This window comes from Chelonoidis abingdonii, chromosome 8 (assembly GCF_003597395.2).
Source record: "Chelonoidis abingdonii isolate Lonesome George chromosome 8, CheloAbing_2.0, whole genome shotgun sequence".
Classification (NCBI taxonomy): Eukaryota; Metazoa; Chordata; order Testudines; family Testudinidae; genus Chelonoidis; species Chelonoidis abingdonii.
Window position 1 is genome coordinate 63543763 of NC_133776.1, and position 22246 is coordinate 63566008.

Below are 22246 nucleotides of genomic sequence, written 5' to 3' on the forward strand. Positions count from 1 at the left end.
CTTCCTTCCCCTCTGCCTCTTCCCCACTTCTGCCATGTCCTCCCTGTCCCACCCCCTTCTTTCCCCCAGCCTCTGCCCCTTCTCTTCCCCATCCCATCCCTTTCCCACTGCTCCAGCTCCTCCTCATCTCCCCCCTTCCCCTCCCTCACTGCCGCTTCCCCTGCTCCTGCTTCCCCTGCCCCCTTTTCTTCCTCATCCCAAGCCCCTTCCCTACCACTCCATCTCCTCCCCAGGCTTGGGAGGTAGGGTGGAAACTGCCCTCCAGCATGAGCCAGTGGAGCAGAGCGGGCTGGGGCCGGGTCGCTCTACTTCCCGCTGCCCGATGAGTTCAGGGCAGGCCCAACCCCTGCTGCAGTCCCCCAGGAAGCGTAGCTCAGGGAAGGGGGCTTGCGGGGGATGGGGTGGAGAGGGGGCAGGGCTGGGGCAGAGCAGGGGTGGGCAGAGCAGGTGTGGAGGCAGCTTTCCTGGCCAGCTCAGCCAGCCGGGGGATTGGGCTGGCTGGGGCCCCTTCTGACTCTGGGCCTGGCGCCATGGTAAACCCGGTACTGCATTCTGTGACTATATCGATACCGGGAGGAACTCCTCAGAAGCTAAAAGATATTTGTTTCTTATAGAAAGACAAAGCAATCTCATTATAAATCAATCTTTGGAGGTTTGCTATGAGCAGATGATAATTGTTCTGAATTGTAGCAAAATATGTGTTATTTCAATAATTATTATTCTGTGGGTGGGGGTGAAAAATGTGCTCTCAAGCTGGACAGATGGGGGGAAAAATTGGGCCATTTTAGGCCTGGAAAAATAGCTAGCCTAAAACAGAATTACACAAAAAGGAGTTGACCATTTGCCTAGTGTTCCTGAGAAATGCAGTTTCTGCATGAACATTTTCTCTTTCATGCAGTCTTGTAGTTTTATTGTGGTGTTTAATTTTTATAGGTGCTCATTTAGGAATTATGTGCAGTTTTGCAGATCACCATTATGCATATCCTAGAAATATAAAACTAACATTACAAAAAGTAACACATCACTTTTTGTTTAGAAAAAACATGCAACAACAATAGAGTTATCCTGGTGTTTTTCTGTTAGTCTGGATAAAACAAAGTACAGGACAAACCACCCTACACAACCTAGGATATAGTGTTTTGGGGTATTTTCTTGAGCTTCAGGTAAGTTCTGCCTTACCTCATGTTAACAACCTAACACATTTTTTTAATATCTAGCAATAGTCAAAGAAGTTTGCAAGATGCCATAGGATTTTGTGGAAGTTTTTCTTCCTTCTATGGATGGAAACTTTTAAAATGTTCTGAATTTGACCCATGTCTTTGTCTAAGAGTTTGTTACTCATTCCATGTTCTTTAAAACAATGAAGTGTGAAAGTCAGGCTGTGGTCTGAATTGACCTTTTCTCTTCTAGCATCTTCTGAAATTGCAAGAGGAATACAAAAAACGAGAAGCCGAGCTAGAAAAAGTGAAGGAAGACAAAGTACAAATGGAAATGTTGTTAGAAACCCTGAAGGAGCAGGTATGTACAGTCTAGGCCTCCAGGCTTCTGTATGACGTTTCAGTAAGGGACTGTTGCTAGGCTTGTGGCCTTTGGACATCATAGCTTGCTCTGTGTGCAGCACAAGGTACAGGTGGAGGAGATGGCCTGGGCCTGAGTTGGGTGGCAGTGGTCTGCTTTGTTTGAACAACTGGTAGACTCTTAAAGAGATTTGCTACCACATTTTATCAGTGTGGACTTTATGGATATTTTGGGGCTGGAACCACCGTATTAATGTACATGGGAGAATTTCTGGTGCTTACAATGCCGTTCAAACATCCATGCCTCTTTTCATGAAAGTAACGTTGTTTTGTGCACCTTTGCTTTTCATAGCAAAAGGCAACAAATCTCTTAAGGGCACATCTTAAGAGAATGATTTGCAAAATGCAGATTCATCTGCCAAATGTTTGTGAAAACTAAAGTAGTCAGTATGAACACTGTTACTTTCAAGAGCAGGCTAAATTCCTTTCCCCTCCCAAATAGATCTTCAAAGAGGAAAGCTGATAAGAGCCTAAAATGCTGCAAACATGGAGCCAAATTTTACATTCCTTAGTCCAACAGAATTCTATTGAAGACAGAATTTCCAGGCACCATCTGTAGTAGAGAGAGAGCGAGAGCTGGAGCACTGGGCTTGGGTGCAAGATCTGAGTCTTGAACCAGAGGCTGTGAACTAAAGACAGGCCATGTATTAAAGTAGATGTTTACAAGTTCACTGTTTGGTACATGAACTTGGCAAAGTTGTTGTTAGTGTAGTAGGCACTAGATACTTATGTAAATATATTTTAGAAGGCTAGTATAGATATAGCCCAATCTAGTACAGATAAGGTGGTTTGACAGAACAATGAACAGGAATGTTTTGTCCAAGATATCAGGAACAAGGAACGATGATAAACAGATGTCATGAAACACTCCAGGTGGTATGTAAGTTGCTTATCCCAGTTGTTTAGCTTAGTCTGTAAATGTCGAGGTACCTTGCCTTAATTCTTTGTGTGGCTGAGAGGACAGCAGGAACTCCTGCTGCTGACTGAGGCACTCCTTGCCATCTGGCACTCGTGTTAATGTGCTTGTGCAAGTTGTGCGAATCTTGAGGACAATAAACCTGGCCGAGTACCTTTGTCACCCAACCATGCCCGTGTTCTTTCCCTGTGAGTAACATTGAGGTCTGCTGATTAGCAGGCTGCGCTCTCTGCTTGTGCTGATAACAGTGGAGTTACAAGGACAGAAGCACTGAGCAGCTATAACAGTGTAGCAGTCTTGACAGCATCACAGCAATAACATTCTTTAGTGCTCGTCTACACTATCTGCACCTTTTGGTACAAGAATTCCAAGGAGAAATTGTAGATGAGGGGGGACGGATAGCTCAGTGGTTTGAGTATTGGCCTGCTAAACCCAGGGTTGTGAGTTTAATCCTTGAGCAGGGCATTTAGGCATCTGGGGCAAAAATCTGTCTGGGGATTGGTCCTGCTTTGAGCAGGGGATTGGACTAGATGACCTCCTGAGGTCCCTTCCAACCCTGGTATCCTATGATTGCAGTTCAGAGTCCTTGTGCAGGGAGAGGAATCTGTCCATAGTTTTCAGGCTCACAAGAAGGACATAGAAACATAGGTTTTCCACCAGAAAGTACTACATAGTGCATTGGGGGTACAGCCCACCTACCAAGGACACTCAGGAGGCACAACAAGGGTTTCTGACTGTGGCTTCTGAAAGGAGGCCCTGTACCTTGTCCAAAACCCTATGGGACTAAACTCATTGATCCAACTTGCTCTTAAGCCACATGGAAGCATCCAGAGTTTCAGTTCTGAGATGCACAGATGGTGGAGCATTCCCTAGAGAGAAACTGATACTGTGTATTTTGGGTGTCCATGCGCATTGAGATGTTGTAGCATTGATTTACTAGAAAAAAATCCTTTCGAGCTTCTGCTTGCACAATAAGAACAGGAGTACTTGTGGCACCTTACAGCCCACTTCTTTGGATGCACAGAATGGCCATATATTTGAGGAAATATATATACACATTCAGAGAGCATGAAAAGGTGGGGGTTGTCTTACCAACTCTGACAGGCCAATTAAGTAAGAGAAAATTTTTTTTGAATGATAATCAAGATAGCCCAGTACAGATAGTTTGATAAGAAGTGTGAGAATACTTGTAAGGGGAGATAGATTCAATGTTTGTAATGGTTCAGCCATTCCCAGACCCTGTTTAAATCTAAGTTGTTTGTATCTAGTTTGCATATCAATTCCAGCTCAGCAGTTTCTCATTGGAGTCTGTTTTTGAAGATTTTCTGCACAATGTCACCTACCCCTCTCCCTCTCATCTGAATCTCGTTTGGGCCCCAGAAGGACAGGAAGTGTCATTGAAGATGCACTGTGCTGAACCGTTACCTGCATAGCATGAGTATTTACATCAGCAGTGAATCTGCCTAATGGTTCTTCTTTCAGGCTGCAGTGAGGCAAGCTTCCCTAGACACTTGTGTACATTTCCAGGCTAGCTCTCATGTTCCAGTGCACATCATTTCAGCTGGAACGTTTGTATTTCTATAACAGCATCAATGCTAAAGAACACATTTTAAGGAGATAAAGAGCAGTTCTACATTATCCCCAGTAAATCCTATGCTTGCATTTAAAGATATATTCTGATCTACATTCTCTAAAAGATGTTGGTGGATTTAAGGTTTCCAGCAATGTTGCTACAATATATTTACATTTATTTTGTATGACATGAAGGGAAATTGTAAGTACTTCTTTAGAATGAAAGCTTTTACATTAGAAGATTTTTTTTCTAATCACAGAACTCTCTTGGATAGTAATTTGTTTTCTTGCTGTCGGCTCAGATAAATGTGGCAGTCCATTAGTTAGGATTTTGTGATCTCAGAAGCTTGATCAAATGGATATGCTAGCAGAACATGATGCTGTAGAGAATTATTACTTCATCTTGAGTTTGACATAAAGTGTCAATTGAACAATTCTTCAATAGGTCACCTCTTGGAGATGCTGCTTTCTGTGATCAGTATTGCAGAATCTATGAACCTATAACTAAATTGCAGAGCTAGGAATTGCTGCAGAACTTCTGTATGTGAAGCTAGAGGGCCTGCTCAGTGTTATCAAAATGCTAATGCCAATTTTAAGCCATCAGATGGAGGATTCATTGCTATTTGTGCTGAAATACAGCTGAGTAGGCAATAGGCTGGGATTTGCAAGGGGTGTTAGGTGTCTGAGTTCCAGTGAAATTCCATGGATGTTGGGGACCCAACCCCTTTTTAAATCCCAGCCTAAATTTCTGCAGGCTTGGAGTTGATTGTTTTATATTGTTCTTACTCCCTCTATCCTTCCAGATAAATGTTTGTATCAAAAACACCACTATAGCCTGTTAAATTAACGTAAAATAGATGACTTTGCAGTATTTGTAATGTCTTGATTTAAATCAGTGATTCCCATATACTGGGATCGATCCTCTCTACTCATCCCCACTTCTTTGAGGATGAGCCTCTGTAATGTCCCTCATAAACAGCTGTTACCCACCTCCCATTCAGTTGCAATGTGCTGTTGGAACAGCCTAAAATCCACTGTGGCTCAAAGGGTACGGTTAATGGGAGACAGTGGACTGGAACATCGGGTGAAATGTAACTCTAAACAGAAAGGGCTGGGAAGCACTGCCCTGGACAAATACATTCCTGTAGCCTAGGCAAGTGACAAATAGGAAAGAATAATGTTGAGGAACAATAGGTCGCAATCCTGAGGCACTCAGCACTACACAGGACTGGGCCCATTACTGACTCGTCCACACAGCACCCATTTAGACAGAATTTAAGACTAAATTGGACTAAATTTTGGAGAAGAGCATCTTGATGAATGGAAGTTACCTTACTGTACTCCTGGTGAGAGGAGATCAGGGTTAGGGCAGGAGTTGTGGCCATGTGGGCAGAGAGGATGGGTCCAGTCTTGCAGATTTGCAGGTAGAAACCACAAGATTTAGCTGTGGGCTGTGCGTGTGGAGACAAAGAGAGGGACAAATCAAAGAAGCAGCTGAAATGTTGGGATTGAGCAACACGGAGGATGGTGGTACTCTCCACTATGATAGAGAAAGTGGGGAGGGAGAAGGGCTTCAGGGGAAGATCAGGAGCTCAGTTTTGTCCATATTGAGTTTCGGAGATGGCTGGACACCCACAAGGAGATGTCAAGTAGCCAGGCTATTAGTGTGGATGGAGGGAACAGGTCCCAAGCAGCAAGATATATCTGTGAGGTGTCAGCATAGAAATGGTTGCCAAAGCTGAGTTTGCAGAGATGATAACCTGGAGAGAGGCTCTGAAGGAGCTGAAGAGGAGGCCTACAGTGGGATGCCCCATGAAGAAGGGGGGCAGGCACGGGAGGTGCACCTTCTGTTTGAGATACTGAGGGCTTGAGAGGTTAGAAAGTCAGGAGAGGATGAACTCATGGAAACCCAAGAGCGAGAAGATTTCCAAAAGAGCCTGGCTGATGATGTCAAAGGCAGCCAATAGGACAAGGAGGGAAGGCAGAGGAAACAGAAGGTAAAAGCTGTGAAGAGTTCCACAGCATGAACTTCTGGCTGTGGCTTATTGGATCCCCTGCACCAGTCCTGGCCTGTTGAGAGAGAGAGAGAGAAGGGTTTGCTGCTCCAAAAATGAGCACTGATTGAGCTCCTTGGTGAGCTGGAAAGAGCTGCCTGCTCTAGGGGTACGTCTACACTGCACGATTATTTCGAATTAGCTTAAACCGATATTACAAAACAGATCTAATAAAATCGGTTTAGCGCGTCCACAGTGGGATCACGAAATCGATTGTTTGCGTCCATGGTCCAAAGCTACCATCGATTCAGAGGTCACTGTGGTAGCTGTTCCCTCACGCATCCCATAGTTCCATTCCGGTTGAGAAGCACAGTTCCTTGATGGGCAGAAAACATTCTGCCCGGTGGTGCTGGTAAGCCTCACCTCTCCCTTTGTGATCAGCAGACCAACCTTTGGCCCTTTTCCCGGAGTGCATTAAGCAAACGCCATAGAGCAGCAGTCTGGACCTGAGATCAAACGGTATCCTGACCGTTTCAACACGCTCGCGTTACTCTCTGCCCAGCAGCATCAGTACACAGCGGGTGACATTTACATACTCAGGAATATTTATTTTACTTCTCTTCACGTATGGAGGGGAAGACTGACGAGCTGTTTCCGTGAACCACACAAAGACCACCGTGTATTAGCTACAGACTTGAGCGCTCAGCAAGACTGCAAATAGTTTTCAGAGACTGCTGTGGGGGGACTGCTGTGGTCGGGTGGGGCGGGAGGGGAGTGGGAATTGGACGGGGCGGAGGAAGGGAGGTTTGGGGACGGGGGTGGGGGGGAGGGGGGGTCGGTCGGGGGGGGTTGGTGGCAGGAACTGGGGGGAAGGGGGGGGCGGGGCGGGAAGAGTGGCCGAGGGAGGGGGGATGGGGGGCGGGTGAGGTGGAGGGGGTGGAGGTAAGTTCTGGCGCAATTCGAGTGGGTGGGCGACCGCAAGAAGTGGAGGGAGGTGGGGAGGGGTGATGGGCGTGGGTGGTGGGGGGGGAGTGGGCGTGGGAGGCGGGGTGATGGGGTAGAGGATTGCGGGGTGTGGGGAGCGGAGGCGACCGCGGAGTGGGGAGGCGGGGGGAGTGGGGATATCGTATTCGCGCGGCGCCGCGGATGACTCTGGGATTGGCGGCGGGGGAATGGGGGAGTGGCGGGAGGAGCCGGGAGGGGGGGGGAGAGTGGCGGGGGGGGCGGAGGGTGGGGGGGGGCACGGGAGGGGTGGCGAGGATGGGGGTGAGGGAGGAGCGGCGAGGAGGTAGCGGGTGGGAGATGTAGTGTAGTCTCATTACCCTCCCTCATGGCATCTGTTTGAGGCTTGGGCTTCCCTTACGGTTGCACGCACCGCTGTGTATGCCTGAGTTTATTCAAACGTTTGGCATCTCCTGTTCTTTAACGGAGCTCTGATAAAAAGATGTCTCACCATGTACAGCAATCAGAGTTCTAGTATCTCCCGAAGTCATGCAGGAGCTTCTTTGCATTTGAACTGCATCGCCACCCGCTGCTGATTCAGAGCTGGACCGGTGAAAGCAGGAAATTCATTCTAAATGTCTGGGCTTTTCCTTGTCTTACCGGCACTCCGCATCCGAGTCGATTCGGACAAGAGCGTCAGTGTTACTTGTGGGATACCTCTAGGAGCCCAATACTGTCGATTTCCGTCCACACGAACCCCTAATCCAGTTATCACTTTCGAATTTAGCACTACTCCTCTCGTCTGGGAGGAGTTCCGAAATCGATTTAAGGAGCCGTTTAACTCGATATTAATGACGACGTCGTGTGAACGGGTACAGCGTTAAATCGGTATATCGGCCATTAAACCGATTTAAAGTCGCAGTGTAGACCTGGCCTAGAATAGCCAGCATGTTCCCAAGCTTCCCAGTTGGCCCCCATCTGCACTGAAGCTGCTGTTGTGAGTGCCACTGAGAATGCCCTGTCAACCATTCTAGTTAGTGATCTGGACTCAGAACCTGCAGCCAGGATTTGGGACTTGGCTTTAATGAGGATTCAAAAGTCCAGAGCATTTCAGCATGGGCTGTTTGTGCTGGGCTGTGAGTAGAGGAGCCTCTTGGCCAGCTCTTACCATCACATGTAGATTCTTGCTGTTGTTTGACTGCTCCCATCTACTGACTGCACCTTGTAGTCACACTCATTTGTCAGTGCTGGGCCCTGAGAGAAGTAGAGCTCCCTTAACTGTTAGCTGTTCCTGTGTGTTGCAGCAAGCTTGCTAAGACCACCCACTGAGGTCTCAGGGACATGGATATGGTCAGCAGGGGAAGTGGGAGTTGTTTATGAGTCAACGGATTGATTTGCCATTGGCTTTATAAAGTGTCACCTTCCTCTCTCTGCTCCTCTCCCAAACTACCTCCTCCCCCATGTGCTCTGCACTAGCTGTTTTCGTGAGGTATATCTTGGCTGGTCATTGCCTCCTCAGAGCACTGTCTGTTGTGTGCTGGGAGGGAGGATGACAGCCATTGTGTACATATTCTCACGAGAGGTGAAGGCCCCACGCAATTCTGTTAACTGAGTACAGTAGATCCAATTGGACATGATGGCACAGATCTGGTCAATACCTCCCTGACATGAGAACTTGCCCTCCCCCTGTGCCTTAGCTAGTGCTATGTTCTGAAGCAGGAGTTACACACAGTAATTGTCTTTCTGGTTGTTAAAGTATCTGAATCTCAATTAGATTGCTCCAGTTTGAGAGCTTCATTTGCAAAGATCAATGAACAAAGCTAATATTTTACCAACTATGCTAAAGATTATAACCTTTTGCCTTTCTGTAACTGAATGTAGCAAGAGATGACAGATGAAGAGGACAAGGAGAGAGACGTGGCTGATAATCAAGGAAATGTAAGTCAGCGTGTTTCTTTCTGCTACTTTAGGTAGAGCATGTTACTGAGAGAAGTGGTGACAGTTAATAATAAAGGGATCCACTGTTAAGAGCTGAGTATATAAGCCTGACACATCTAGACTAGGAAACAAGAAACCATCACATTAAGCATCATCAGCAGTCTCAGGCTGGCAAAGAAGTACATTTCTGCAGAGCTGTGGTGTGGGGAGCAGAGGGTATGAGATGACTTGCTGCATCCTAACGCCTTGTCCCTCTGCAAAAATATCTGTTCCCTGATTAAAGAACAGGAGTACTTGTGGCACCTTAGAGACTAACACATTTATTTGAGCATAAGCTTTCATGGGCTACAGCCCACTTCATCAGATGCAAAGAATGGAACATATAGTAAGAAGATATATATACATACAGAGAACATGAAAAGGTGGAAGTTGCCATAGTAACTCTAAGAGGCTAATTAATTAAGATGAGCTATTATCAGCAGGAGGGAAAAAAAAGTTTTGTAGTGATAATCAAGATAGCCCATTTCAGACAGTTGACAAGGTGTGAGGATACTTAAAATGGGGAAATAGATTCAATTTGTGTAATGACCCCCCACTCTCAAGCTCTCTTCAAGTCCAAGTTAATGGTATCTAGTCTGCAAATGAATTCAAGTTCAGCAGTTTCTCACTGGAGTCTGTTTTTGAAGCTTTTCTGTTGAAAAATTGCCACCTTTAAGTCTGTTACTGAGTGACCAGAGAGGTTGAAGTGTTCTCCTACTGGTTTTTGAATGTTATGATTCCTGATGTCAGATTTGTGTCCATTTATTCTTTTGCATAGAGACTGTCCGGTTTGGCCAATGTACATGGCAGAGGGGCATTGCTGGCACATAATGGCATATATCACATTGGTAGATGTGCAGGTGAACGAGCCCCTGATGGCATGGCTGATGTGATTAGGTCCTATGATGATGTCACTTGAATAGATATGTGGACAGAGTTGGCATCCAGACAGAGTTTCTGATTGCGCCTCAAGGAAAATAATGTGCCCCCTTTTATTAATTTAGTAATATGTGATGTGGCTCTTCTACCTACAGACTGCAGGAGAGCCCTGTATCTGTCTCTCAAAGGGCCACACTCCTTGCTGGCTATCTGCAACAATATAATTAGGAAAGCAGGCTTCGTAGGGCTGCTACATCTCCTCCCCACACAGGAGGGTGTGAGGGGGCAGGAGTGGGCAGAGCATGCACTCATCTTGGTAACTTCACTGGCATGTTGGGGAGTGTGTGCTGCCACTGAGTATAGACCCGGTGCAGGTTATTCCCTTTCTGGAGCAGCAAGAAGACTGAGAGGGAAAGTGGGACTCTGCTAGTCCCAATCTCCAAACCAACACACTAGCCCTTTGGTTAAGTAATTGAAGTTAGAAAGTAGCTTTTTGCAGATTGATTAGTTCTGGGGTTTGACCCATGTCTGTCACTGGTTCAAATCCAGCCACATCAGGAGTGACTGAAAGTCATTGCCAGCTGATGGCTGTCTGGTCTATAACTAGTGAGGATAATGGATTCATTTTCAGCATCTACCAACAACTGGCCAAGTGACTCTCCTTTTATTGGTCTCTGCAGGGAGGTGAAAGGTTAACTACCACACCCGACTGAGAAGGTTTGATGTACGATGGCAGGAGATGATATAATAGGCAACATTTGCATTTGAATGCTTTGCTACACCTGTTCTGTGGATAAACAGACTATTCGTTCCCTAGAGAAGTGTCTGTCCCTTCTTAGATCAGTCAAGAATTCAGGACAACACTTAAGTACATGCTTAACTTTAAAGTGTGGTTACATTGTATTGATTGTTGAAGTGCTTTCTTGAATCAAGGCTGGAAGGGGAAGTTCTATTCTGAAAAGGGGACGATGTAAAAACGTCAGCTCCTTTATCAGCAAAGCTGCCCTAAGTGTGTATTGAGTTAGATCCATTCAGTTTAGTAATAGTGATTTACTACTTTTTATTTCGTAGCCTTGCCGGGCTGACACAGATCTGGGACAGTGAGCTAGAGTCTATTCCTTTTTATCATAGAATCATAGCAATTTAGGGCTGGAAGGGACCCTGAGAACTCAAGTCCAGCCCCATACACTGAGACAAGACCAAGTAAACCTAGACGATCCTTGACAGGTGTTTGCCCAACCTGTTCTTAAAAACTCCAATGATGGGAATTCTACAACCTTCTGGCGAAGCCTATTCCAGAGTTTAACTACCCTGAGAGCTAGAAAGCTTTTCCTAATATATACCCTAAATCTCCCTTGCTGCAGATTAAGCCTGTTGATTCTTGTCTTTACTTCAGTGGACATGGAGAATAATTGATCATCATCATCTTTATAGCAGCCCTTAACATATTTGAAGACTGTTATGAGGTCTTCTCAGTCTTCTTTTGGCAAGACTAAACAACCCTGGTTCTTCTTGTCAGGTTTGCTAAATCTTTTAGCATTTTTGTTGCTTTCCTCTGGACACTCTCCAGTTTGTCCACATTTTTCTTAAAGTGTGGTGCTCAGAATTGGGCACAGTAGAATCATAGATCATAGAATATCAGGGTTGGAAGGGACCTCAGGAGGTCATTTAGTCCAACCCCCTGCTCAAAGCAGGACCAATCCCCAGACAGATTTTTACCCCAGATTCCTAAATGGCCTCCTCAAGGATTGAACTCAAAACCCTGGGGTTAGTAGGCCAATGCTCAAACCACTGAGCTGTCTCTCCCCCCAGTATTTGTTCTTGACAAATGCATACTGGCTGTTCCTTATAGCCCTATTATCCTCTAGGTGCTTACAAATTGATTATTTACAAATTTGTTCCAGTATCTTTCCAGGGATTGAAGTTAGGCTGATTAGTCTATAATTTCCCATTTCCACCCCTTTTTAAGGATAGCTGCTGTGTTTGCCCTTCTCTAGCCCTCTGGTCCCTTACCCATCCTCAATGAATTCTCAAAGACAATTGCTAATGGTTGAGAGATTGCCTCAGCTGGTTAGTTCCTTAATTGACCTAGGATGAATTTCATCAGGCCCTACTGATTTGACTACATCTAATTTATCTAAATATTCTTCCCTTTTTTTTGGCTTTTGCTCCTTCCCCCTTGTTAATATTAGTTGTGTTGAATATCTGGTCACCATTAAGCTTTTTAGTGAAGACTTAAGCAAAATAGGCGTTAAACACCTCAATAGACATTAAACACCTCAACCTTCTTGATATCATCAGTTATTCATTTTCCTTCCCTGCTAAGTAGAGGGACCTACACTTTTCTTTGTATTTCTCTTGCTCCTAATTTATTGAAAGAACCTCTTCTTATTGCCTATTATGTCCCTTGTCAGGTATAACTCATTTTGTGCCTTAGTGTTTCTGATTTTGGCTCTACATGCTTGTGCTATTTTTCTGTACTCCTTCTTAGCAATTTACACATATTCTGTGTTTTGTAGGATTTGTTTTTTGATTTTCAGGTCATTAGAGAGCTCTTGATGGAGCCATATTGACCTCTTACTGTTTTTCCTATCTCTCCTTCGCATCGGGATGGTTTGCAGTTGTGCTTTTAATATCGTCTCCTTGAGAAACTGCCAGCTCTCTTAAACTCCTTCATCCTTTAGATTTTCTTCCAAGGGGACCTTACCTACCAGTATTGGGATTTCTTCCAAGATCTTTCCACTCGTCTTATCCAGAACACCTTGTCCAGTTTTGGAAGAAGACTTATCCAGTTCTCTGGCATCCAAAAAATTCTGTTGACTCCAGCTCATCATTCAGGTTACTTTTTAAGGCATGTTACAGCTCTTTGCCTACGCTGGCCAGGCCCAGATGCAGGGCGTTTAGGTACAGGGTGTACCACAATTCCAATTCATGTCACACATCACACAGTTTATATACATCTTTCCTAGCTACTAATGTCTAACAACTAACTAACAGCTTAATGGGACAAAATCGGGGGGCCCAGATAATCTGCATCCAAGAATATTAAAGGAACTGGCACATGAAACTGCAAGCCCATTAGCAAGAATTTTTAATGAATCAGTAAACTCTGGAGTTGTACCGTATGACTGGAGAATTGCTAACATAGTTCCTATTTTTAAGAAAGGGGAAAAAGGTGATCCGAGTAACTATAGGCCTGTTAGTTTGACATCTGTAGTATGTAAGGTCTTGGAAAAAATTTTGAAGGAGAAAGTAGTTATGGACATTGAGGTCAATGGTAATTGGGACAAAATACAACATGGTTTTACAAAAGGTAGATCATGCCAAAGCAACCCGATCTCCTTCTTTGAGAAGGTAACAGATTTTTTAAACAAAGGAACAACAGTGGATCTCATTTACTCGATTTCAGTAAGGCATTTGATATGATTCCACATGGGGAATTATTAGCTAAATTGGAAAAGATGGGGATCAGTATGAAAATTGAAAAGTGGATAAGGAACTGGTTAAAAGGGAGACTACAGCGGGTCATACTGAAAGGTGAACTGTCAGGCTGGAAGGAGGTTACTAGTGGAGTTCCTCGGGGATCGTTTTTGGGGCCAATCTTATTTAATCTTTTTATTACTGACCTTGGCACAAAAAATGGGAATGTTCTAATTAAGTTTGCGGATGACACAAAACTGGGAGGTACTGTCAATACAGAGAAGGACCAGGATATCATATAGGAAGATCTGGATGACCTTGTAAACTGGAGTAATGGTAATAGGATGAAATTTAATAGTGAAAAGTGCAAGCTTATGCATTTAGGGATTAATAACAAGAATTTTAGTTATAAATTGGGGATGAATCAGTTGGAAGTAATGGAGAAGGAAAAGGACCTCGGAATATTGGTTGTTCACAGGATGACTATGAGCCACCAATGTGATATGGCCGTTAAAAAAGCAATGCAGTTTTAGGATGCATCAGGCGAGGTATTTCCAGCAAAGATAAGGAGGTGTTAGTACCATTATACAAGGCACTGGTGAGACCTCATCTGGAATACTGTGTGCAGTTCTGGTCTCCCATGTTTAAGAAGGATGAATTCAAACTGGAACAGGTACAGAGACGGGGCTACTAGGATGATCCGAGGAATGGAAAAACCTGTCTTATGAAAGGAGACTCAAAGAGCTTGGCTTGTTTAGCCTAACCAAAAGAAGGCTGAGGGGGGATATGATTGCTCTTTATAAATATATCAGAGGGATAATATTAGGGAGGGAGAGGAATTATTTAAGCTTAGTACCAATGTGGACACAAGAACAAATGGATATAAACTGGACACTAGGAAGTTTAGACTTGAAATTAGATGAAGGTTTCTAACCATTAGAGGAGTGAAGTTCTGGAACAGCCTTCCAAGGGGTAGTGGGGGCAAAAGACATATCTGGCTTCAAGACTAAGCTTGATAAGTTTATGGAGGGGATGGTATGATGGGATAGCCTAATTTTGGCAATTAATTGATCTTTGATTATTAGCAGCAGGTAAATATGCCCAGTGGTCTGTGATGGGATGTTAGATGGGGTGGGATCTGAGTTACTACAGAGAATTCTTTCCTGGGTGCTGGCTGGTGAGTCTTGCCCACATGCTCAGGGTTTAACTGATCGCCATATTTGGGGTCGGGAAGGAATTTTCCTCCAGGGCAGATTGGCAGAGGCCCTGGAGGTTTTTCGCCTTCCTCTGCAGCGTGGGGCACGGGTCACTTGCTGGAGGATTCTCTGCACCTTGAGGTCTTTAAACCATGATTTGAGGACTTCAGTTAACTCAGACATAGGTTAGGGGTTTGTTACAGGAGTGGGTGGGTGAGATTCTGTGGCCTGCATTGTGCAGGAGGTCAGACTAGATGATCATAATGGTCCCTTCTGACCTTAAGTCTATGAGTCTATACTTCTTGCATGTAAAGACCAATTGGTTTGCAGATTGTGTAAGGGAAGTTTATAAGTTCAGGGTGTTTCTGCCTACTTTGTTTACTATAAACACACTCACAATAGTTAGCTGTTTCAGCAGTTATGTTTTCAGGCTTGTTCAGCAGTTGCTTGTTCAGGCATGTCCTGTCTTAAGTTGGGCCTGCTCATGTCAGCTAAACCACACTTACAATCAGTTGTCTGAGTTTGTTGAAGTCTGCTGTTTTGAAGTCCATTGTCCTTTATCGGCTGCTATCACTCCTTCCTTTCCCCAGAATCATGAAATCAATCATTTCATGGTCACTTTCACTCAAATTCAATTTTCACCTTCAGATTCACAACCAATTTCTCCCTTTTTCTCAGAATCAAGTCTAAAATGGCTATCCCCCTCCTAACTTCTTCCTCCATTTTCTTAATCAAAAAGTTGTCCCCAACTCATTCTAAGAACTTAGTGAAAATTTTGTGTTTTTCCCGATTATTTTTCCAACAGATGTCTGGGTAGTCCCCCATTACGATCAGGGCCTGTGTTTTCGATATTTCTGTTATTTGTTCTAGAAATGCCTCATCCACTTCCTCTTCCTGATTTCCTTTACTGCAGATTCCTACCATGACATCACCCATGTTTTTTTCCTCTTATTTTGAGCAGCATCAGCTGAGTTGTATACTAAGTTCCAGTCATTTACTCCTGTGGAAAACTGTTGGAGGCAATGAGGTTACATAGGGATCGCTAGGGGCCTACTATGGCCTGCCAAGGCCTTTATTAATGGTGAGGATGCATGTGCTGGAAAGAACCCAGCTTGACTTTCCAATCCCAGTGTGACTTAAATTCAGGGAATTTAATACCTAGAGAAACAAAACACAACTGTTAATAATAATACCACGCTCTTATATGGTGCTTTTCATTCATAGTTCTCAAAGTGCTTTAGAAATTAGGTTAGTGTCATTATCATCATTAGTCTTACTATTTCCATCTAAGATTTATTTTTAAGCTAATAGTCTGTTATATGCAAAATACTGTAAAAACACCTTTTTCTAACAGTGGAAGGAATTGATCAAGGCAAATATAAAGGTTCCCACAGCAATATGACCAATGTCCCCCATTGCACATCCCATGTGTTTTGTGGGATGCATTTTACGACATAAACAATGTATTAAGTGACACACTGAACCAGGAAAACAAAAATTGCAACTCCGTAATAACTGTTCAAGTTAAAAACTAGGCTGGCATTTAATTAATTAGAATGAGTGCTGTATTGTGCAGGTATGGAGTGGACGGTGTTGTTTTTGCAGGAGAGCGGTAATTACAGGATCTGTGCATCTAGCCAGGAGAAAGAGTGCCCACTTGAGAGGACCCTGAGCTGTAGCCCTGTCAAATCTGAACGAGAAGCTTTATTAGTAGGTAAGACTTATGGTACAGTATATCTGCTAATGGTAAGACTCATGGTACGGTATGTCTGCTAATGATAAGACTGTTGTAATGCTGCCATCCATGCTATATAGATTCAGACTCCATGAGAGATTTACAGTACCTCTCAGGAGGTATTGTAAATGCAGCTCTTCCAGTCTCACTGTATGTGCTTCTTTCCTCAGTTTCATGGACTGCTACAATAGCAGGCTAGGGATGAAATGCTGGTCCATGGCAAAGCTCCCACTGACTTCACTGGAGCCAGGATTTCACCCTTTGTGTATTGCCCACGTAGCGGTCTCATGTCATGTACCTAGATCTGTTCTTGTCACTCAATGACACATGCTGTACATTTGTGCACATTGGTACTGTGTATGGGATGGTGACTTTCATCTGATATATAGATATGTTATGCACCTTTGATCCCCTTGCCTGCACTCTCTCTGCTGGGCTTTTATCACTTTAGCACTTGCTAAAGTGCAGTTGTGTTGTCACAGGTCGAACTAGGGTTAGCAACATTCCACTGAATCCTCATCTAGACAAGGCCACATCTGCCTCTCTGGGACATATTTTCACATTCCAAACCTCTGAGCAGTGTCAAACACTTTCCATTTTTTTTAAACAACCTGCTACTAAAAAGTTTCCTCCTTTTTCTCCAATTGACAGTGCTCTGAAGTACAGGATAGACAATATATAGTCCTGGATCCAAGATCATGTTTAAGGTCCAAAATGTCATGGACCATAAGTGCTCCTCCATCATAGCAGCTACTAAATCATGACCCACTAAACTGTTCTAGACTGAATTATGTTGTTAAACTACACTTGCCTTCACACATGTCCACAGCCTGGCACCTCCTACTGTGAAGAGCCATTAGCCTGTTCTCAGAGAAAATTGCCCACACTGGAATTGGGACACCAGGAAACGTATAATGAACTTATGTTGATAATGTGATCCCTTCCTTCTCTGCATTTGCTCTATTCACACAATAAAGTCTTAAAAAGTACTTCAGGAAAACTGAGCTCCCTGCCATGCTGATCCAGTCCTTTACTAGCTAAAGCATCTGGGATGCATAATCATTGAGATTAACAACTTCTCATTTGAGGAAAGAAATCCACTACCACCACTTCAGAAGCATGCTAAAATTCAACCAACTGACCACTCTCCAGCTACCACCCAGCGTCATGCTGGACTAACTAACTAAGAAGTTCACCCAGGGTCGGTTGAATGACAGCCAAGATCCTAGACCAGGGGTCCTTAACGTGGTGCCCACAGGGGCATCTAAATGCACCCGCGTCCTGGCTGGCGGTGGAGCATCCGCCAAAATGCCATCGAATTTCTGCGGCATTTCGGCGGCGACGCCTTTCGATGACGCTGCTTGCCACCGACAAGAGACGTCATTGAGAGGTGTCGCCGCTGAAATGCCGCAGAAATTCAGTGGCATTTCAGCGGATGCTCCACTGCCGCCACAGTCCTTCATCTGGTGCCCGCCAGATGAAAAGGTTGGGGACCACTGTCCTAGACCCTTACCAACAGGCTTCAGTCCAGTTCATGGAACAGAGACCATGCAGTGAGATGATGTTCTCTTGGCAATGAACGAGGGCCACACAGCCAGACACTCAGCTAATATGATGAGAAGAGCCTTAAAGTTTTAGACAGAGCAGAACTGACTCACTTACACGATCTGATTCTTGGATCCCGTGGTGCAAAGGGACTGGAAACTCAGTAGATCTGGCCAGCTGGAAATTCACCTGGTGCAGAGAGAGTCCCCATGTGGTATATTCCAGTGTACTTAGGTATATTCCTATGTTGTGTCCTCAGCTCCCCTAGTGCTCCCCTGGTGTAGGGGCAATGGCTGGCTTGTCTCTGTGCCAGTTATTCCCAGCTGCCCAAATGATCTGCTGGGGACATAGGCAGCCAGGTATAAGGAAGAATAACCCTCGGGGCTGATTCTGCTTTTGGCAGACCCAGGCGAGAATAAATGTGATGTAAAACCTGGTTTGCCACCCATCACCCTGTGCTAAGCAGAACTCTGTCTGCCTCCAGAATCCAGCCGTTAGATTGTATCAAGCTCAATGTTATTGGCTACTTTTAAAATGTATTAATATGTTAATTTCTGTTGTATTGACACTGTTAATCATAACTCTGGCTTTGTCATGATTATTGCTGAGAAATATTTTGATCATCAAATCAACTTGTCATCTCAGGGTAGCTCCAGAATTGAAGCTTCCATTTAAAAGATCTGCTTCTAGACTTCATGGTGAAAAGGAACCCTTGATTACACTCCTTTTTTTCTTCCAGTATTAAATGAGATTGGTTCCAAGACCAGTCCGTAACCTCCCTCCCATCCGATAATTCACCTTTCAGCACAGCTCGTTGCTTTTTCCCGTTTAGTCAATTCTTTATCCACCTTACAATTCTTGGACTAATCCCCATTTTCTCTATTAATAATTTCCCATGTGGTACCATGTCAAATGCTTTACTGAAGTCCAAACATATTATTTTTACTGCATTTCCCTTATCTAAAAAATCAGTTCTTTTCTCAAAGAAGAAAATCAGGTTAGTCACCACTTTTCTATTTACCTCATTAATTGAATTATTCTCTTCCACAATTTGTTCCAAAGTCTTGCATGCTAATGAGGATAATGACATAAGAATGGCCATATTGGGTCAGACCAATTGTCCATCTCGCCCAGTGGCTATGCCAGATGCTTCAGAAGAAATGAAAGCAGAAATTTTGGAGCATCTGATATGGTTGTTTTGTAATTTTTCATGCCCAGCAGTTTTTGTTGGTAATTTTACATTGTTATCACTCGTTCTAGAAATACTGAGTTTAGACATAATGATGTTGAGTCTTTCAAGTCCCCCTGTGTCTGAAACAGTCTTAAGAAGAGGTAATGGGCAGCTCCTAACCCAGGTTCTTGACAGCAGACTCTTGACAGAACGCTGCTTAGTTGCTCTCAAAACACATGCCAGGAGGAAAGTGGAGGGTGCTGCCTTGTTAAAGCACTCCCAACCTTCAGGGCATGCCCAGCTCTGCCTTCTTCCCAGTCCCAGTGAGACCCCCAACCTGGCCCCGGTTCCTGAAGGAAACTTTCGTTTTCTTCCGAGGAAACTGCAGCTTTAAGCCCTCAAACCAGCCCCTCTCCCCCTGCACACACCCTGTGCTCCCCCGTACACATTCTGTCCCATCCCAAATCTGTTCCTCCTTTCCCCATGCTCCTCAGGAATAAACCCCACCCTCCAAATCCTAATTCCCTCTGAGCTGTGTCCTCCCCACAAATCAATTAAGGTCAACTGCAGAAGATTTCCAAACTGCTGTCCTAGGGGTCAATCCCAAAGAGTTGAACACTGGGCTGTAGAGGACCATGTGTCCCTGGGTGGGAGACAGAATCCTAGGGCTTGTGTCTCATGGGCCTGGGCTTGTTTTGCTTTGAGTGCTGTGGGCACTGCTTCACGGATATGCTGGGGGCCTGTCTGCTTCATCTACCTGCAGCCTGCTTGCTCTGTTGATGGTCAGGTGGTTTCTGCTCCTGTTGGGCACAGCCAGACCTGTCTTCATTTGGTTCATCAAAATGTTTGGGAACTAATTTGCATACCTGCCACTATCTCCCTTCTCTTTGTCTCCCACTCTTCTCCCCATTTGTCTCCTTCCACCTCTTTGAGGGCCCTTCCTCCTCATGGTGATGCAGACCCGTTGCTGCATCTCATAGTGTTTCATGTTGCCTATTGCAGGAGCTTCCCAATCACTTTGAGTTGTCTGTATGGGACTGAGGGATATTGCTATCTGAGTTGCTGCCCAAAGAAATGCTTTGCTCCACATTACATTGCAGCACACAGGCCAGGACTCGGCACAGTGTGTGCAGGGAAAGCCCTTGGTGCTCCCAGCTGAATCACAAGAATGACCCCTACCATGTTATTTCCCTAGGTATAATTTCAACATTTCTTCATGTTCACCCATTTGGAGCAAGCATAGAATACATCTGTTCCTACTTACAGCGGCTCGACGCCAAGGTAGGTGTGCTGGGGTCTCTGTCTCTCTGGGCAGACTAAGATGGGGAGGAGGGTCACTCTCTGTCTAGGCAGGCCTGACCCAGGAAGGTGGTTGTTTTTCTGTGTGGTTGGGCAAGGGTCTCTTACTCTCACTTCCCAGAACCCAGGCCGCCATCTCCTTACACCCTGCTCTGGCTGGTCACTGACAGCTTCAGCTGCCACTTCTTCCCCATCTCCAAGGACCTGCTCTGGGTGAGAGAGACTGGCTGGAATCTCCATTCCCTCCACTCCACTCCCAGCAGATCTACCAGGACCAGCTGGAGACTCTCCCCACTTCCTCCACCTTCTCACCGGAGAGACCAGGACATCTCCCCCTTCCTCTCCCACTAGAGAGACCAAGACTGGTCAGGACCTCTCTGCCATCCCCTCTCACTGGAGAGACTGGGAATGGCTGGGACCCCTCCCACCTGCAAGACCCCTCAGACCTGGCTCTTGGCTTCCCAGAACCCCATCTCCTCATGCTGCCTCCTCCCCCTCTTCCACTTCTGGGCTCACTCCAGAAGTTGAGATAGTAGCTTGGTGAGGACATTCACGTGAATTTGTAGTCGCTTCTAGGGCTTGGTGGGGGGAGCCCACACTTGTTGAACACCTCTCTGTGCCCTAAAGACCTAGCAATGTAGGTTACAACAGAGCAGAACAGGTGGATGGAACAAACAAATGGAGGGGGAGAAAGGTATTGAAAATAAGAGCTAAACAAGCAAGTTGTAGCACAAGGAGCATGAGTCATTTGTTCTGGCTTTTGTTTTGTGCAGCATCTCTTAACCAGTTTCTGATGATGTCTGGCAGTTTTTCTCTCTCACTCCATGTCTTGATTTGCTTAATAGCCTTAATAGTGAGGGACTTTGCCAAAGGCTTTTGAAAGTCTAAGTTAATTATGTTTTCCTACTCATCTCTATCCGCAATTCTATTGACTTGCCTTTATGGTCTGTCCCTGGTGTACAATATCATATTCATCAAGGTTGTTTTATAACTCTCTTTTTAATTAATTTGCAGATAATTTTCCGGACTGGGAAGTAGAGCTTATTGTTCTGTATTTCTCCAGGGTCATTCTAATGCCTTTTTAAAAGATGTATACAGTATTCGCTCCCCTCCAGTTCACCAGTGTAGTATCTCGTTACAGGACAGATCATGTATTTTTGATAGCAACATAACCACGTAATTCTTAATTTCTCTCAGCTCTCTTGAGAAATGCTCTCTTGTCCTTTTGGCTCATTACCGTTTCTTCCAGTGTTTTCTGTTTGGACAGCTCAATCTCTAAGAGAGCCTCACCTTAATTACTTTGGAACAGGTATCTTCGCATTATTCTCTGTGGCAAAGACTGAGGCACAGAAGTCATTTAGCTTCTCTGCAACTTCCTTATTCTCCTTGTTGTTCCCTTAACTTCCTTATGGACCTGTTGATTCTTTTCCACGTTTTCTTCTGCTGATTTAGTGAAAAAAGTTCTTGCTATTTATTTTTATATCTTAGACAGTTTGCTTTTCAAATTCCATCTTGGCCTTCTCATTTCCCGCTTGTTTGTGCTTTTCTCTTAGCGATGGTGGAGCTGGTTACTGGCCTGGCCTGGTGGGGGTGATGATTTTCTGTCTCGGCAGACACAGAGGTGGAGGGGAGGTTTGGAGTATCTCTCTGGGTACAACCAGCCATTGAGGAGATAGAGATGGGCTTCCCTCTGGGTATGTAGGTCTGACTTTTTGTGTGGGGTGGGGTGACTCTGTATTCTGGCCGTGCTGCATTGGTGGTGATAGCAGGATGTGTGAGAGCATCTCTCTTGATAGGCCCTGTGTGTCACGTGCTGTCTTTTGGTAGTCAGGCCTGGTGGTTGGAGTGGAGGTCGAAGCTGGATGTAGGGTCGGGACTGGGCCAAGAGTGGCGCTGGAATCGAGATCTGGGGAGTTGGAGGTCAGAACTAAGATCAGAGTCTGTGGACAAGCCATGTAGCTGGAGTCCAGGTGCAAGCCTGGGGTTGAAACTGGGTGGCCAGAGTCCAGGGACAAGCCATGCT

At 45.0% G+C, this 22246-nt stretch overlaps 1 protein-coding gene across 7 annotated transcripts in view; it reads left to right on the forward strand.

The window, feature by feature from the left end:
• ENOX2 (ecto-NOX disulfide-thiol exchanger 2) overlaps nucleotides 1–22246 on the forward strand; it is a 144992-nt gene that overhangs the window by 118428 nt on the left and 4318 nt on the right. For 4 of the 7 annotated variants that reach the window (XM_032786154.2, XM_075068710.1, XM_032786163.2 and 1 more), the window contains exons 11-14: nucleotides 1411–1518; nucleotides 8883–8939; nucleotides 16079–16187; nucleotides 20120–20205. In XM_032786154.2, the coding sequence (XP_032642045.1) occupies nucleotides 1411–1518; nucleotides 8883–8939; nucleotides 16079–16187; nucleotides 20120–20205 (360 nt within the window). The remainder of the gene's footprint in view (nucleotides 1–1410; nucleotides 1519–8882; nucleotides 8940–16078; nucleotides 16188–20119; nucleotides 20206–22246) is intronic. The other 3 variants (XM_075068707.1, XM_075068709.1, XM_075068708.1) reach the window with 1 other exon arrangement.